The sequence below is a fragment of the Geotrypetes seraphini genome, chromosome 2 (assembly GCF_902459505.1).
Source record: "Geotrypetes seraphini chromosome 2, aGeoSer1.1, whole genome shotgun sequence".
NCBI lineage: Eukaryota > Metazoa > Chordata > Amphibia > Gymnophiona > Dermophiidae > Geotrypetes > Geotrypetes seraphini.
The window spans coordinates 442,879,677-442,897,079 of NC_047085.1; the positions used below are offsets into that span (position 1 = coordinate 442,879,677).

Here is a 17,403-nt window from a genome sequence, read left to right on the forward strand (position 1 = left end):
GCCAATCATCCACGGGCACCCATGGATTGCTGGCACCAATAACCAAAAAATCTTTGTCTGAACCTCTGCAAAGGCCTCAAGAAGAATAGCCGGAAGAAAATCGATGAGCACTCCCAATTGCTTCTGGCAGGTCAACAGCTTCTACTATTCAGGAAGGATTTGGAGTAGTGATCTGTCTCACTGGCCATGAGGTCATCTAGCCCCTTACCAAACAGCATCTGCCACTGAAGAACCCAGCAAAAACAAAGACATAGAAAAGGCCTTCCAATCATTCCAATTTTGCTCAGAAGGGTCATTGACACTGGAAGCCAGTATGGTATGAGGCAGGGATGCCTGTTTAGGAGAAGGATCCCCTTTAGGCGGAGTATGCATGCCTGTAGGCAGCGCAGTACTTCCTGGTCCCGTTAAATAGGCTTTCCATAAAAGGTTGACAAAATCTGAGAAGCCATGCATCAGGGGACCTGAGGCTCCTTGTGTAACTCTAGACTGGAGAAGAGATGCATCTTTCGCCATAATACACTTGCATTTCACCCCATTGCTGCTTAGTTTGTCTGAGCAGGATCTTTTCCCCTTCGACTGGTTCTTCTGGGATTTCCAAAGCTTTGAAGGACTAACTGGGAGTCGAGCCCAAAGCTACCACACTTCCTCCCTCGTTCCGTGGCATGTGAAACACAGCTGCTCCTCAACCGGCAACTTTGAGCAACCGACGCAGGATTCAAGTTAGAAAGGCCTGAGGCATCCATCAGAGGCAGTCGCTTGTCAAAATGAGCGGTTTTGAAGTAGAAAAAAGAAGTTTAAAATCAGATCGCTAAAATCCAAGATGGTCACCATCAAAAAAAAAAAATCACACCAAAACAGGCTATTAGAGCTACATGGAAAAATTTGAAAAAAAAATATAAAAAAGCAGCAGCAATTTTAGGGTTTTAGAGGAGAGGGACGCCAGAAACCACCAACTCCAAATTTCAGACTCCTCCCCCAATGTCCCCATAGGGAATAATGGGAGTACTAACTGTGGCTTCAGGTGCCTCTTTATCTGACTCAGCCTGGCTGCAGAGAAACGATTTCTGCCTCATGAATTGCTCTGATCCTCGAAGGAAATCTTCTGGTTTTAGAGGCATTTAGCTTCAGTTTGTGGGTTGTTGCCCAGGTTTGGATTCTTTCAATGTTATCTGAGGTTCTTTTGGTAAATGAAGAAGAATATCATCCACATATGACATGATGCTCTTATCCTAAAATTTGATGTCTCCAAGTGAGCTCATGAACAGGTTAAATAGGACGGGGGGAGGGGGCAGGGAGTCCTGTGGAACTCCACAGAAGGCCTTCCTGCTGTTGGAGAGGACCCCATCCTTTTTGATGATGTATTCTCTGTTATGAAGGAAGTCGGTAAACCAGCTTAGAATGGTTATCTGTCACTCCTATCTTGGACAGTTGAATTAGGAGAAGGTGGTGGTAGACGGAATCGAAGGCGGCTGCGATGTCGAATTGACGAAGTACTGCCTCTTGGCCCGTACTTAACTGTTTAATTTTAATGATCAGGGTAAGGATGAGGAGTTTTCTGCTGTGCTGCTGTGGGTGGAGGCAAGCGTGTTCGATGTATGCTGGGAGTTTCTTGCTTACATGGAAGACAAGTGGAAGTCAAGAGAGCAGTCCTGAGGTAAGAGGAGAGGATCAAAAATATGTACATGAGGCTTTCTACAAGAGATCTCACAAGATGAATACATAACCCAGCAGTTTAGGAATAGAGTGAGATTGTACAAGAAGCTAGATTACAGTAATGTCGTATTTGCAGGTTATTTGAAGGCAGAATTGAAGAGACTACAAACTTTACAGAATGCAGCATTAGAGAATGACACAGGGACGGGAACCCATAGTTAACCATGGGGCAGGGGTAGGGACAGGGACAAACATCCCTATGTTATTCTCTAAATTAAACTTGAAACTAGTGTCAATAATAACAAACACATCTTAGACAATTGGCAACCGGGTATTAGGATATTAAAAGAACTCAAAAATGAAATTGCTGACCTGCTGTTAGTGATCTGTAACTTGTCGCTAAAATCGTCTGTAGTACCTGAAACCTGGAGGGTGGCCAATGTTAGGTGGATTTTTAAAAAGGGCTCCAGGGGAAATTTGGGAAATTACAGACTGGTAAGCCTCACTTAGGTGCCGGGCACAATGGTAGAAACGATTATAAAAAATAAAATTGTGGAACACGTAGACAAACATGGTTTAATGAGACGGAGTCAGCATGAGTTCAGCCGAGGGAGATCTTGCCTCGCAAATTTGCTTGACTTCTTTGAAGGTGTGAATAAACATGTGGATAAAGGTGAGCCGGTTGATATAGTATATCTAGATTTTCAGAAAGCTTTTGATAAAGTTCCTCAAGAAAGGTTCTTGAGAAAATTAAAGTATCATGGGATAGGTGGCAAAGTTCAGTTGTGGATCATCAGATTGAAAACAGAGGGTAGGGTTAAATCAGCGGTCTCAAACACGCGGCCCGCGGGCCTCATGTGGCTCTCCAGGTGCTATTTTACGGCCCGCGGTCTGGACGCGATGATCAACTGTAAAGCTGTGGCTGCCGGCGGCTCCTTGCGCCATCCACACCAGCATTTCTCTTCCCCCCCCTTCCCTTCTGGAGCAGCAGCGTGTCTGGCCGGCTCAGTCGATCGATTCATTCAAAGCTGCTATCCACTCCTGCATCGGAAGTCTCTCTGACGTCACAACATCAGAGAGGCTTCTGACGCAGGCGCGGATCTCGCGAGGAGCCGCCACCTGCGGCTTTGAACGGAACAATCGGCTGGGAGCCGGCCAGACACGCTGCTGCTCCACAAGTAAGGGAAACGGAAGGGGAGGGGAAAAAGAAATGCTCTGCTGCATATGAAAGGAGGACCCTAGGGAAATGCTGCTGCACAAGGAAAGGGAAGAGGGAAGAGAAATGCCTCTCCTGCACAGGAAAGGGGGAGGGAAATGCTGCTTCTGCTGCTGCTGCATAGGGAAAGGGAGGGGGAGGGAAAGGGGAAGAGAAATGCTTCTGCTGCACAGGAAAGGGGGAAGGGAAATGCTGCTTCTGTTGCTGCTGCACCCAATTGGGGAAAGAGAGGGAAGGAAGGAGAAGGAAGACAAGGGAGAGGAGAGGAAAAAGAGATGCCAAGTTCATGGGAGGGAGGGAAGGAAAGGAGACCATAGAGGGGGAGGGAGAGATGCCAGGGCATGGGGGAGGGAAGGAGACAGATGCCAGACCAGGGGAAAGGAAGGAAGGAGGGAAAGGAAGGAAGGAAAGAGATGTCAGACCTTGGAAATAGGATGGGAGAGAGAGAGGAAGGGAAGGTAAGACATGGAAACGTAGATTTTGAAAAGAAAGCAGAAAAATTGAATATTAAGTTAATGTCAAAGATGGATGCAAGGCAGAAAGTGAAGACGGAGAGAAAAACAGTCAAAGGACAAGAAGGCCCTGGAAACATAGTTAAAAGCACAGAAAAATAAAGTCACCAGCCAACAAAGGTTACATTACATTAGGGACTTCTATTCCGCCTATACGGATTACAAAAGAGCTAACTGGACATTTCCAGTGAAGTTACAACAGTACTGGTTGGGTTTTTTTTTTGGTTACAAGGGAGGAGAGGTAGCTGGATTAATTCCGGAAGAACTTGCAAATTGGATATTAAATTGACTGTACGTTACTGTGTGATATAACAAATAGATTACAGTTAGAGTACAAATAAGATTACATTACATTTCAGGGATCTGAATACTTGGTTGGTGTTTTGGGGAGGAAGAGATTATTTAAGTGGATGTTCTGGGTGAGAATTTATCTAGGAGGAGGGGGAAGGGTTGGGTTAAGATATCTGGATATATTTTTTGAAAAGTAGAGTTTTGATTTCTTTTCGAAAAGTTTTGAAGGTAGGGAAAATGATTTTATTTTCAATATAGTTATTGAAATATGTCAGTTTTGAGAAAGGAAAGATATTAAACTTTAAATGTGAGGGCTGCAGAAAAAATAGTTAATGTCTTATTAAAGAAATGACAATTTTGCATAAGGTAAAACTCTTTATAGTTTATATATCTTTCCTTTTAACTGTTAAAGGAAAATTTTATAAACTATAAAGAGTTTTACCTCATGCAAAATTGTCATTTCTTTAATAAGAAATTAACTATTTTTTCTGCAGCCCTCCAGGTACCTACAAATCCAAAATGTGGCCCCACAAAGGGTTTGAGTTTGAGACCACTGGGTTAAATGGTAATTTTTCTCAATAGAGGAGAGTAAACAGTGGACTGCCGCAGGGGTCTGTACTGGGACTGGTGCTATTTAACTTATTTAAAAATGATCTGGAGATTGGAATGACGAATGAAACGATTAAATTTGCAGATGACACTAAGCTGTTCAAAACTGTTAAAACTGGGCGTCCAAATGGCAGATGAAATTTAATGTGGACAATTGCACAGTGATGCACGTTGGGAATCACAGTTACCGGATGCACCTGAATCACAGTTACCTGATACTTGGGTCCACCTTGGGGATTAGCGCCCAAGAAAAGGATCTGGTTGTCATCGTAGACAATACGATGAAATCTTCCGCCCAATGTGCGATGACGGCCAAAAAAGCAAATGGGATGCTAAGAATTATTAAAAAAGGGATGGTTAACAAGACTAAGAATGTTATAATGCCCCTGTGTCGCTCCATGGTGCGACCTCATCTGGAGTACTGCATTCAGTTCTGGTCTCCTTATCTCAAGAAAGATATAGTGGTGCTAGAAAAGGTTCAAAGAAGAGCGACTAAGATGGTAAAAGGGATGGAACTCCTCTCGTACGAGGAAAGACTAAAACAGTTAGGGCTCTTCAGCTTGGAAAAGAGAAGGCTGAGGGGAGATATGACTGAAGTCTACAAAATCCTGAGTGGAGTACAACGGGTACAAATGGATCTATTTTTCACTCTGTCAAAAATTACATAGACTAGGGCAGTGTTTTTCAACCTTTTTTGGGCAAAGGCACACTTGTTTCATGAAAAAAATCACGAGGCACACCACCATTAGAAAATGTTAAAAAATTTAACTCTGTGCCTATATTGACTATATATAAAGTAATTCTCTTGAATAGGAATCAAATAAACACAAAGAAAGTATTTTATAATGCTGCCACCGCCAACAACACCGTTGGCGGCGGTGGCACTCAAGTGGCTAAAGAGCCGCAGTTTGCCGGCCTAGGGACAACACTGGAGGGTGACCAGCTGTGCACCCCCTTGGGACGTAAACCCGGGGGGGGGCAGACTGCCCACCCCCACCCTGGTATGCCACTATCTGTACCTCACTCCCTCCCTATGACCAAAAATTCTCCTTTCTTCTATTCCCCGTGTACACAACCATCTCTTTCCCTCCCTTCCTCTCTCCAAAGTCCATGCCTTCTGTGTCCAAACACTCATTCCCTCCCCCACCTCAGCATCTCTTTCCCTCCCTTCCTCTCTCCCAAGTCCATTTCTTCTGTGTCCAAAAACGCATTCTCTCCCCCACCTCAGCATCTCTTTCCCTCCCTTCTTCTCTCCCTCCCTTCCTCTCTCCCAAGTCCATTTCTTCTGTGTCCAAAAACGCATTCCCTCCCCCACCTCAGCATCTCTTTCCCTCCCTTCCTCTCTCCCAAGTCCATGCCTTCTGTGTCCAAAAACCCATTCCCTCCCCCACCTCAGCATCTCTTTCCCTCCCTTCCTCTCTCCCAAGTCCATTTCTTCTGTGTCCAAAAACGCATTCCCTCCCCCACCTCAGCATCTCTTTCCCTCCCTTCCTCTCTCCCAAGTCCATGCCTTCTGTGTCCAAAAACCCATTCCCTCCCCCACCTCAGCATCTCTTTCCCTCCCTTCCTCTCTCCCAAGTTCATGCCTTGTGTCCAAAACGCACTCCCTCCCCCCTTTTGTGTTCCGTGTTTGCCTACCAGCCCATCTTTGCAACTTTCTCAGCAAAACGAAGCTCAAGCCGCGAGGTTTGTCTTCTGCTTCCTGTCTGCCCTGCCGCACACAAATAGCCGAACGGAAGTATTCTCCGACGTCAGCGCTGACGTCGGAGGGCAGGCTTTGCTTAAGCCCTCCCTCCGACGTCAGCGCTGACATCGGGGAACGCTTGCGATCGGCTATATGTTAGCTGCAGGGCAGGCAGGAACAGAAGACGAGCCTCGCGGCTCGAGTTGTATTGAACTCCGCGGGTCCCCCGTCCAGCTCTCTCCTGTCCACGTGGGGCGGACCGCCCCTCTCCCTAGACTGGTGGTACTGCCCTGATGGCGGCCCTGACCGTACGGCACACCAGGCAACATCTCGCGGCACACTAGTGTGCCGCGGAACAGCGGTTGAAAAACACTGGACTAGGGGACACTCAATGAAGTTACAGGGAAATACTTTTAAAACCAATGGGAGGAAATTTTTTTTTTCACTCGGAGAATAGTTAAGCTCTGGAACGCAGAGGATGTGGTAAGAGCGGATAGCATAGCTGGTTTTAAGAAAGGTTTGGACAAGTTCCTGGAGGAAAAGTCCATAGTCTTGTTATTGAGAGAGACGGGGGAAGCCACTGCTTGCCCCGTATTGGTAGCATGGAATATTGCTACACCTTGGGTTTTGGCCAGATACTAGTGGCCTGAATTGGTCACCATGAGAATGGGCTACCGGGCTTGATGGACCATTGGTCTAACTCAGTAAGGCTATTCTTATGTTGCTTTTGAACTTAAATTAACTACTTTTAAAAGGCATCATTTGTGTCTTATCTGCCTTTGATGTGACAAGAGTTTTGTCTGCTGATTAGACTCCTACCATATGCAGGAAGGATGCCCACTCCATCCTGCCATCGCGGAAACCCCTGTGGCTAGCCAAAATGAACATGAGAGATGCACACTCCCTCACTTCCTCCTGCCACCAAGGAAACCCCCCCCCCAAAAAAAAAAATTGGCAGGAAGATGTCCACGCCCTCCTACTACCATGGAAACCCCCATGCCAGCCAAAAATCAGCAGGAGAGATGCCCACTCCCTTCTGCTACCATGAATCCTTCCTGCCACTGTGACCCCCCCCCAGGTGCAAGCCAAAATAGGTAGGAGCAAAAGCGTGAAAACCCACACGTGAGCCTTTTATGCATTAGGTTGGCAAATATAATTGGTTGCTAAGCCAGTCAAACTAGTTTAGTGACAATTGTTAGGCAATCGGAGACTTTAGTACATCTAGCCCTAAGTGCCATGTGGCTCATAAAATAGGATGTACAGCATTTAGCACATGCTAAACTTTAGTAAATGGATTCCTAAATGACCACAATTTAAAAAGGGCCTGTAAGGACACAGCAAACGGGAACAACAGAATAGAAAGAGTAGTCCAGGAAATTATCTGGTAATACAAGTGGTGCCTCACACAACGGACGCCTCGCACAGCGCACGCTGCGCACAACGAACTTTATGTCTTGATTCGTACAACGAACTTCGTTTCACACAACGAAGTCGCCCGAGCTGCATCCTTCCGCGCAGGCACTGCGCTTAACTGCCCTCTCTCCGCCTGGCTCCCTCTTGCCCCCCCGACTCCCCGACACGATCGGGGCAAAAAGGAGCCCAAGCCCTCTTGCCCCGCCGATTCCCCAACTCCCCGACAATATCGGGTCAGGAGGGAGCCCAAGTCCTCCTGGCCACGGCGACCCCCTAACCCCACCCTGCACTACATTACGGGCAGGAGGGATCCCAGGCCCTCCTGCCCTCGACGCAAGCCCCCCCTCCCCCCAACGACCGCCCCCCCCAAGAACCTCCGCCCGCCCCCCAAGCCGACCCGCGACCCCCCTGGCCGACCCCCACGACACCCCCAACCCCCTTCCCCGTACCTTTCTGTAGTTGGCCGGACAGACGGGAGCCAAACCCGCCTGTCCGGCAGGCAGCCAACGACGGAATGAGGCCGGATTGGCCCATCCGTCCCAAAGCTCCGCCTACTGGTGGGGCCTAAGGCGCCTGGGCCAATCAGAATAGGCCCGGGAGCCTTAGGTCCCTCCTGGGGGCGGGGCCTGAGGCACAGGTACGGGGAAGGGGGTTGGGGGTGTCGTGGGGGTCGGCCAGGGGGGTCGCGGGTCGGCTGGGGGGGCGGTCGGAGGTTCTTGGGGGGGGGGCGGTCGTTGGGGGGAGGAGGGGTTTGCGTCGAGGGCAGGAGGGCCTGGGATCCCTCCTGCCCGTAATGTAGTGCAGGGTGGGGTTAGGGGGTCGCCGTGGCCAGGAGGACTTGGGCTCCCTCCTGGCCCGATATTGTCGGGGAGTTGGGGAATCGGCGGGGCAAGAGGGCTTGGGCTCCCTTTTGCCCCGATCGTGTCGGGGAGGCGGGGGGGCAAGAGGGCTTGAGCTCCCTTTTGCCCCGATCGTGTCGGGGAGTCGGGGGGGGCAAGAGGGCTTGAGCTCCCTCTTGCCCCGATTGTGTCGGGGAGTCGGGGGGGGCAAGAGGGCTTGAGCTCCCTCTTGCCCCGATTGTGTCGGGGAGTCGGGGGGGGCAAGAGGGCTTGAGCTCCCTCTTGCCCCGATTGTGTCGGGGAGTCGGGGGGGCAAGAGGGCTTGAGCTCCCTCTTGCCCCGATCGTGTCGGGGGTGCCAGGGACCACACGGAGTCACCCACCGTACCACCCGATTCGGGTAAGCGCAGGTATCGGTGGGTGGCTTATTTGCGGGGGGTGTGCCTTATTTTACATTTTTTTCTAAAAAGGGGGGGCTGTCTTATTTGATGGCCCTGCCTTATCATCGGGGAAACACGGTAGAAAAAAAAAAAAAAATGAACAGTTAAGTCCCAGTTTTTGCCACTGAGACTCTGCCCTCTCTCACTGTAAAATTAGACTCTACTTAGTCTGTCTTTAAATTTAAAAAATGTGTGTTGTTTTAAAAAACAATTATGTTTTTAGATGTATCTAAATAAAAATAATAACCAAAAATTTATCTTTTTTTATGTCATCTTAGCATATTTTATGCTACAGAACGAATTATTTTTTTTAACATGTATTGTTATGGGAAAACGCGTTTCACATAACGAACTTTTCGCATAACAAACTTGCTCCTGGAACGAATTAAGTTCGTTGTGTGAGGCACCACTGTATATCTAATGCTGTGTGTTGCTGGCACACACCACAGCTTATATATTCAATCTTTCGCGGACTTCTCAAGCCCTCATCCAACAAGAGACCAAATCATTATATGGAGAAAAACCTGAAGAAAAAGTAGGAAAATGAAACTTCAAAATGTTTCCTACCTGCTCACAAAGAATTGAGAATGAGTTTAAGATCTAGTGAGACTATGCTAAAAGCTCATTGGCTACCAATCACACACAGAATAACTTTTAAAATCATACTCTTAACATTTAAAATTCAACAATCACATGTGCCACTATTTTTGGACCGTTTTTTGATACCATACTTTTCATCCAGGACACTCAGATCAACACAACAACATCTATTAACTATTCCGTCTTTAAAAATAATAGGGACCAGGAGATCTACCATTTGTTCGGTCATAGCACCTCAGCTCTGGAACAATTTACCACTATTTATACGTAATGAACCTTCTTTAGAAAAATGTAAGCGTTCCCTTAAAAGCTTTCTGTTCAAGGACGCTTTCAATATATAGAAAATATTACCTACAAATATTAAATCCCAGTTTTTAATGAGTGTTATGTGTAGGTCGCCAAAATACTCTTTATTTCACTTTATATCTTGGATTTGATATCCTACCATATGTTTTCCATGACCCCTCCATATGTGGGGTTTTTTCCTTAAATGTTTCTTTTTCTTTTCTTAAAAAATTTGTAGTTCACCCCTTTTGCCTTTTGTACCAGTTTGTAATAGAATGTCTATATTTTCTTGTTTTGTCCTCCCCAATTTAATTGTTATTTTAAAAACAATTGTTATACGCATTGAAATATATGATATTGCGTAGATAACAAATCCCAATAAATTTGAAACTTTTCATAAAGGAATACTTTTCTAGCAGGCCCAATAATAAAATAACTATTGAACATTTAGTTTGCCACTTTTAAAGAAAAGGAGACAGACCTATTTTGGACTGATGCAAAAAGCTACTGGTTAATGCGAGGTGTACGTGAAGATTAGTGGGCAAACAGTATAGAAACAGGTTAAGAGCAGGAGTTAGCTCCCACAGTAGACATCTGTATTAACACAGTGTATAAAAAATCGGGGCTGTGGAGTCTGAGAAAAATTTGGGTACCTGGAGTCGGAGGTACCACAAACTGAGGAATCAGATGATTTATCTACCAACTCCACAGTCCTGCCAGGGCTTTATAGTCAAGGAGTCGGAGGTACCAGAAACTGGAATGTCGGAGTCAAAGGATTTATCTACCGTCTCCACAGCCCTGATTAAAATATGTAGTAAGTATGATATTAGCTATTCAGACTTGATTCAGGCTCTCTGGGGTTTCTTGGGGGTCTATCCTATTCAATATTTTCCTGGCTCCCTTAACTTTTACTCCAGTCTCTGGGCTTTACTTTGTTTTATTAAAATTGATGCCAACCGTATTCATTATCTCCTCATTTTTGACTTTTGTTCCTCCTCTAGCTACCCCATAATTTCTGGCAAATCAGACATCATTGCTGACTGGTTAACCAACTGTCTGAAAAGCAATCCCAATAAAATTGAAGCTATGATTTTCAACTCCAAGTACCTTTGAGACATTACATTACATTACTGATTTCTATTCCGCCTCAACCTTGCAGTTCTGGGCGGATTACAAAAAAGACATCTAGACATTTCCAGGATGATTACAAAGAGACTTCTGGACAAGTCCTCCATGTTTTACTATTAAAAAGTAATCTTCCTTATTCTGTCTACATCAGTGGTCTCAAACTCGCGGCCCACCAGGTACTATTTTGAGGCCTTCGGTATGTTTATCATAATCACAAAAGTAAAATAAAACCGTTTCTTGATCATATGTCTCTTTAGCTATAAATTACAATATTATTATTAAGACTTAGCCAAAAGGAAAAATGTATAAACTATAAAGAGTTTTACCTCATGCATAATTGTAATTTCTTTAATAAGACATTAACTATTTTTTTCTGACACTCTCCAAGTACCTACAAATCCAAAATGTGGCCCTGCAAAGGGTTTGAGTTTGAGACCACTGGTCTACATCAATGAAAATTTGGAGAGTCACTCTGGACAACACCCTCTCCTTCTCAATCCTATACCTTAAGGATGGTATCTTCTTTCTTTCTTTACACTCACATGATTCCATTCCATTCCTCTTACACCCTTGCTCTCTCGCATCTTTACATTCTCTGGTATTATCAAAACTTGTCTACTATAACTCTGTCCTTGTGGGTCAACTTGCTTACTTGATACTGTAATAGATTACAATTAGTACAAAACATTGTGGTAATACTTCTTCATGGCTGAAAGAAATATGATCACAGCATTCTCCTTTTCATTTCAGAACACCTGTTTCCAGTTACCTACAGGATCTCTTAAGATCTGGGGATTGGATCCAATGAGATAAGATTCCTTCCTTTCTAACCAGTCTATCGGTCCCCTACTCTGCCACAAGAACTCTTCGGTCTGTCAAGCAAGGCCTTCCATCAGGTTTTTCTGGATGCTTTCATAAACTCCAGTTTCAGAGTGATTGCTCCAACTGTATGGAACACCCTTTATTCCCTTTCATTTGCATCTTAAAGATCATTTTGTAACCTCAAATAACAGCTAAAAGTGCATTATTACTCTCTGGTTTTCCCACCTAATGCTTTCTGATCTTTGGCACATAAATAAGAAAGTTAACCAAGCTTCCCATTTATACTGCATTTCCCCTTATTTAACCCCTTCTGTTAAATTGTAAACTTTCCCCTCCCGATTATATGGTGCAGTGGATAGAACTACAGCCTCAGCAACCTGAGGTTGTGGGTTCAAACCCTGCGCTGCTCCTTGTGATCCTTGGCAAATCACTTAATCCTCCACTGCCCCAGGTGCATTAGATAGATTGTGAGCCCAACGGGACAGGTAGCGAAAATGCTTGAATATCTGTATGTAAACCACTTTGAATGTGGTTCTGTAACTAAAAAAAGGTGGTATACAAGTCCCTATCCCTTCTGTGTCCTACGATTTCAGTACTGTATTGCTTTGTATATAATTTCCTTCCCCCTCATAACTCTTGAGCCTGTAAACCACTTAGATTTCCATTTGAAAATTTGTGGTATATCAAAAATTGAACCTTGAATAATACGAGTACAACCTGAAAAAGTTACCAAGTCTAAGAGTTAGCTTGCCCCTGAATCAGGACCAAAAAGGTAATAAGCTTTCCAGATCCCAAAGCTCCAGACTGCTAGACATAAGAACTAAGAATTGCAGCTGCTGGATCAGACCAGTGGTCCATCGTGACCAGCAGTCCACTCACGCGGCAGCCCTTAGGTCAAAGACCAGTGCCCTAACTGTGACTAGCCTTATCTGCATACCTTCTGGTTCAGCAGGAACTTGTCTAACTTTGTCTTGAATCCCTGGAGGGTGTTTTCCCCTATAACAGCCTACGGAAGAGCGTTCCAGTTTTCTACCACTGTCTGGGAGAAGAAGAACTTCCTTACGTTTGTACGGAATCTATCCCCTTTTAACTTTAGAGAGTGCCCTCTTGTTCTCTCTTCCTTGGAGAGGGTGAGCAACCTGTCTTTATCTTCTAAGTCTATTCCCTTCATTATCTTGAATGTTTCGATCATGTCACCTCTCAGTCTCCTTTTTTCAAGGGAGAAGAGGCCCAGTTTCTCTAATCTCTCACTGTATGGCAACTCCTCCAGCCCCTTAACGATTTTAGTTACTCTTCTCTGGACCCTTTCAAGTAGTACTGTGTCCTTCTTCATGTATGGTGACCAGTGCTGGACGCAGTATTCCAGGTGAGGACATAACATGGGTCTGATACAGCAGCATGATAACCTTCTCCGATCTGTTTGTGATCCTCTTCTTAATCATTCCTAGCATTCTGTTCGCCCTTTTTGCCACTGCTGCACATTGCGCAGACGGCTTCATTGACTTGTCGAACAGTACTCCCAAGTCTCTTTCCTGGGGGGTCTCTCCAAGTACTGCACCGGACATCCTGGAGACAGGAGTCAGAGGGAGGGAAGGGGCTGCTAGTCTACCAGAGATACAGGGTCAATGCAGACCACCAGAGACTTTTTTTAATGTCTCCCTTCCTGTCAGTGTGTAATTCAAATCATTGTTCAAATACTGACAGAAGGGGGACATTTTGCAATGAGCTATGGATTACTGCAAATTTAACACCTAAGCAATTTTATGCTCACTGAATAAAAATATTGCACAGATAGTTTTTTCCAGAAAGCTTGCCTTAGAAACCATGCAGTCAGTTGCTCTTACCACAGCATCCACATCAACCCCTTCTGCATTATTTTCCCCAAAACTGCAGTCTTGAATCCTGCCTTAGAGACCTAATAAGTAGGCCTGCTTTTCTGAAGTAGGCTCAGAAAATTATAAGGCTGCTTATAGCTATTCTGCAATCTGTTTATTTTATTTTTTTAATGTGTATTTTGTATTTCTTATCTTTTCATCACTTTTTCTAGAACCATATTTTTATTAAAATTGATTAAAGGTATGTTTGTTTATTTTTTTCCCACTGCAACAACTTGCTCAGAATCACAAGGAGTTGCAGTGGGGAAAAAGTGACCCCCCCACACACAAAAAAAAACCCAAACATACAATTTAATCACTATTAAAAGTTTTTAATTGAAGTACAGCCCTACTAATAAATATTATTTTTAGGATGTTTGTAATACATACAAATGAAAGATACCCAACATATACATCTCTCATACATGTATTCATTGAGAAGTCTCATGAACCCAGATCTGTAGGTGTACCTCCAGAACAGAGTTAATAATCATTGTAGAAGAACACTATAGGACCTATTTAATAGATGTTAGTACACATTCACAGGCATTAGCATACATATCTGCCATTGTGCCCATGTTTTTCTAATGAACAGAGCAGAACATAGCAAGTTCCATCAGGCATTGGCTAACATTTAGTAAACAATCACCTATAAGTAACTTAAAAAAGGACACACCCTGCAGTTCTACACATAAATCATCCTTAAGAATCACAAACCTTCACAGGGTCTACAACAAATCCAAACAGCTTGCTTAAGACGATATGGCTACTAAATATATGATTTCAAGATGCAACACTCTTGACCACAGACTATAAGAAAAACAGAACTTGCTAAGGTATTTGTCTTTTAGATGAAAAAAAAATAGCTTTCAGGCTTATGACAGCTTTCTGATAAATACTAAAAACAAATACAGTACACATCTCAAATTGAACAGTGATAGATAACAAGTTAAAACAGGTACTGTAGTTACCATCACACTTAAACATTCGCAACATTTCTCAAAGAGCAAAACAAAAAGCAGCCTTTCCTTTAGAAAGCATGAGTAGCCTACCCCGCAGTTGGCTTTGGGTGGAGCTTTCTTCAGAAGAAATAAGCTGTTACACCCATACTGCTTCTTATACTTGCTACAGAAAAATTAAGAGCTACAAACTGAAGAACTTTTAGATACAGTTCATTATAAATCTCTAAACAAAAAAAAAGCTAAAAATAAGATCAAACTACTCAACATTTCACACTGTCTAATGACATTATTCAGTCACCACACTGCTGTACTGTTGTAAATATAACAAGGAAGCTGTGTAAAGCTATTGAGTACTGTGTTAAAAAAAAAAAAAAAAAAAAGCAAACGAGCAAATTGTTAATTACACTAAAGACGCATGGTGTTACTACTGTTACTAGCTACAGACACCTGACATTCAACAGGTTTATTCTCAGCACAAATTCAACTCAATATTGATAAGGAAGAGCCATGTAATAAAAAGATCACAAGTTTCAGAACCTTTACAAAAAAAAGGTCAACTGTTCAAAGCTAGTTAATGTACAGGACCCCTGAGAAGAATCTATATGTCATCACCTTTCATAGGCATATGTGCCTAATAATGTTATCCTAGTTGACAAATGATGAAACAATCTGCTTCACAACCACTCAAATCACGATCAAGACAGGCGGAAAAAAAAAAAAAAAAGAAACAAGAAAAAGATGTACCCTCTCCCTATCTTCCTCCAAACTAGCATTCCACAAGACATAGCGACAGTCAAAAATTAAGCAAAACAAGTAATCCTGATTACTAATCAGAATTTTAGACAAATTTTGTTCAAATGACTCATTGTACAGTTATGTTCATTATCTCCTTAGGCTATATCGTCAAAATAGCCAAGCAAATGTACAAATTTAGCGTATGAAACAACTAGAAAATAGCTTTCATTTTTCAATTCTATAATATGGAGTACTTTTCTTAGAGAACACAACCCCCGCACATTTGTTTTACAAATCATAGCTTATATGCACATATAAAAATCAAAGAATAAAATATCTACTCCCAAAAAGTACTGTATTACACCCAAGATCAGGAAGAGAAAGGATTACATCACAGCCTTCAGAGCTGCCAAGGACTCATGTCAAGAGCTTCCTCTTTGACACAATTTTTTTAAAAAAGGAACAATCCGGAAATCAAAAACTACAAAATACAAAATGAATTAAAAAAAAAATTATAGTGGCAGATAGATCACTGCACGTTCCCCACCCCTGAATTAAAAACACAGCACTCAGCTAACCCCAGGGAGTTCTTTCTGTAAGCACTCTGAGTCGGGATAAGACACACCCTCTCCAGGCAACCCTTAAAATTAGCTCCCACGCCAACAGAACCAAGCATAGAGACATGCATCACCGCCAACCCGGGCTTTACCGGGCCCGGCACCACCGCCTTCTCTCCTTCCTATACCCTCAGTGGTCCCTACCTTCCCTCCACTTTCCGTTTCCCCTTACCTGCACGTAGTTGGTCTCGCAATAGTCAGCGACACGGCTCAGGTTCTGGTAGCTTTCTATGAGCGCCCTCTTGCCGGCAGGAATCTCCTCCTCTAGCAGCATCTGCAGTTCGGCCATCTTCCGCCCGTCCGCATCGCTCCCCTCTGACTCACGGCGCACCGCTCGCGCTGCCCGGATACTGCCAGCCCGCACCCTCCCTCTCTCGCTTGCAAAGCATGCCGGGACTCACGGCCTCTCTTCGCCTGACCTTTAACCCCCTCCCGGAAAAGTCTCGCAAGGGAAGCCGGACGTTGTAGTTTTCAAACAAGCACGCCTTCTCTCCTCTCCGGTCTCCTTCCGCTTTAGGTTTCACATTACTGTTCTGTTTGCCGGTTTCTGAGATATTCGATAACAGCAAAGCAATAGGCCAAACGAAATTCTATCATTATTTCATGGTAGTTGTCAAACAGCAAATAGAATAGGTCTGTTTCCGGAACGCCAGACCAAAAACATGTATCACGTGATAGAAGCACCAATGGAAACTGACTTCCCCGTAAAGAAGGCGGAGATTGAGTCAAGAAAGAATCACTTGGGAGGAGCATAATCACTACAAAGCCATGTTCGAAAAGATGTCGAAACTCCATTTCCCATCATGTTTTGCGTGGCTTCGTAATACGGGGGTGATGACCCTCTGTTACCAACCACTGAGGCACCCCGGAGCTTAGCGAAGGTGGCAGTCAGTGGCCTTGCAGTGAATCTTCCCCAGTGATGAATTTTCAAGAACTTTTACGGCAGTGACCGGAGCGAGACAGATCTGTCACCTCGCACTACTTGGTCCTCGGCTCTCATGCGGCGACTCTGAGGCCGCGGCGGGATGAGTGCGGACATGGCGGACACTGGCGCCCTCCATCAGACCAGGTTCGAGGCAGCCGTGAAAGTGATTCAGAGTTTACCCAAAAACGGTGAGTACTGTCCTGAGGGGCGGGGATAGAGCTCGATAGTCCCCCATTTGGAGGTGGAATAGTATTGGGTTGGGGGCGGTGCTGATGCTGCAGCATCTGCAGCTCTTGCGAGTAATACTAGTGGCGAGGTTATCTGTACGAAGCATGTTTTCTATAGACACAAACCTCCTAATTCCATAGACTTAGGTGGACACCTTTGCAATAAGCCTACAGGCTACTGGACTTGATGGACCATTGGTCTGACTCAGTAAGGCTATTCTTATGTGCACGCAAGTCATAAAATATTTATTTATATATTTTTTAAATGTATACCTTGCTTAAATTAAGTGGCTTATAATAAAAAAAAACATCCATAAAAATAACAATATAAATAACATACAACAATTCACATAATATCTAAAACAAAAAAAAATAATCTACAACTGAAAACTGTCCAGTTATTCATTAATTATTTTAAATAGCTTGTATAAGCAGATTAGTTATTAAAACTTTCATAAACAACTGTAAAGTGGTACAAAAATGAATATGCCCTGGAACTTTGTTCCATAACATTGGACTTGCTACAGAAAAATCACATGAAGATGTCTCTCTACATAATGAATTATGTTTAA

General features: G+C 44.0%; 2 protein-coding genes across 6 annotated transcripts in view; one reads left to right on the forward strand and one right to left on the reverse strand.

The window, feature by feature from the left end:
- The window catches only part of ABI1 (abl interactor 1), a 216,405-nt gene extending 200,145 nt beyond the window's left edge, over positions 1 to 16,260 (reverse strand). Inside the window, exon 1 of one of the 2 annotated variants that reach the window (XM_033931414.1) lies at positions 15,852 to 16,260. In XM_033931414.1, coding sequence (XP_033787305.1) covers positions 15,852 to 15,968 — 117 coding nt within the window. In that variant the 5' untranslated portion in view covers positions 15,969 to 16,260. The remainder of the gene's footprint in view (positions 1 to 15,851) is intronic. The other variant, XM_033931413.1, reaches the window with a different exon arrangement.
- Positions 16,261 to 16,441: 181 nt separating this feature from the next.
- The window catches only part of ACBD5 (acyl-CoA binding domain containing 5), a 96,985-nt gene continuing 96,023 nt past the window's right edge, over positions 16,442 to 17,403 (forward strand). Inside the window, exon 1 of one of the 4 annotated variants that reach the window (XM_033931410.1) lies at positions 16,442 to 16,792. In XM_033931410.1, coding sequence (XP_033787301.1) covers positions 16,705 to 16,792 — 88 coding nt within the window. In that variant the 5' untranslated portion in view covers positions 16,442 to 16,704. The remainder of the gene's footprint in view (positions 16,793 to 17,403) is intronic. The other 3 variants (XM_033931408.1, XM_033931411.1, XM_033931409.1) reach the window with 3 other exon arrangements.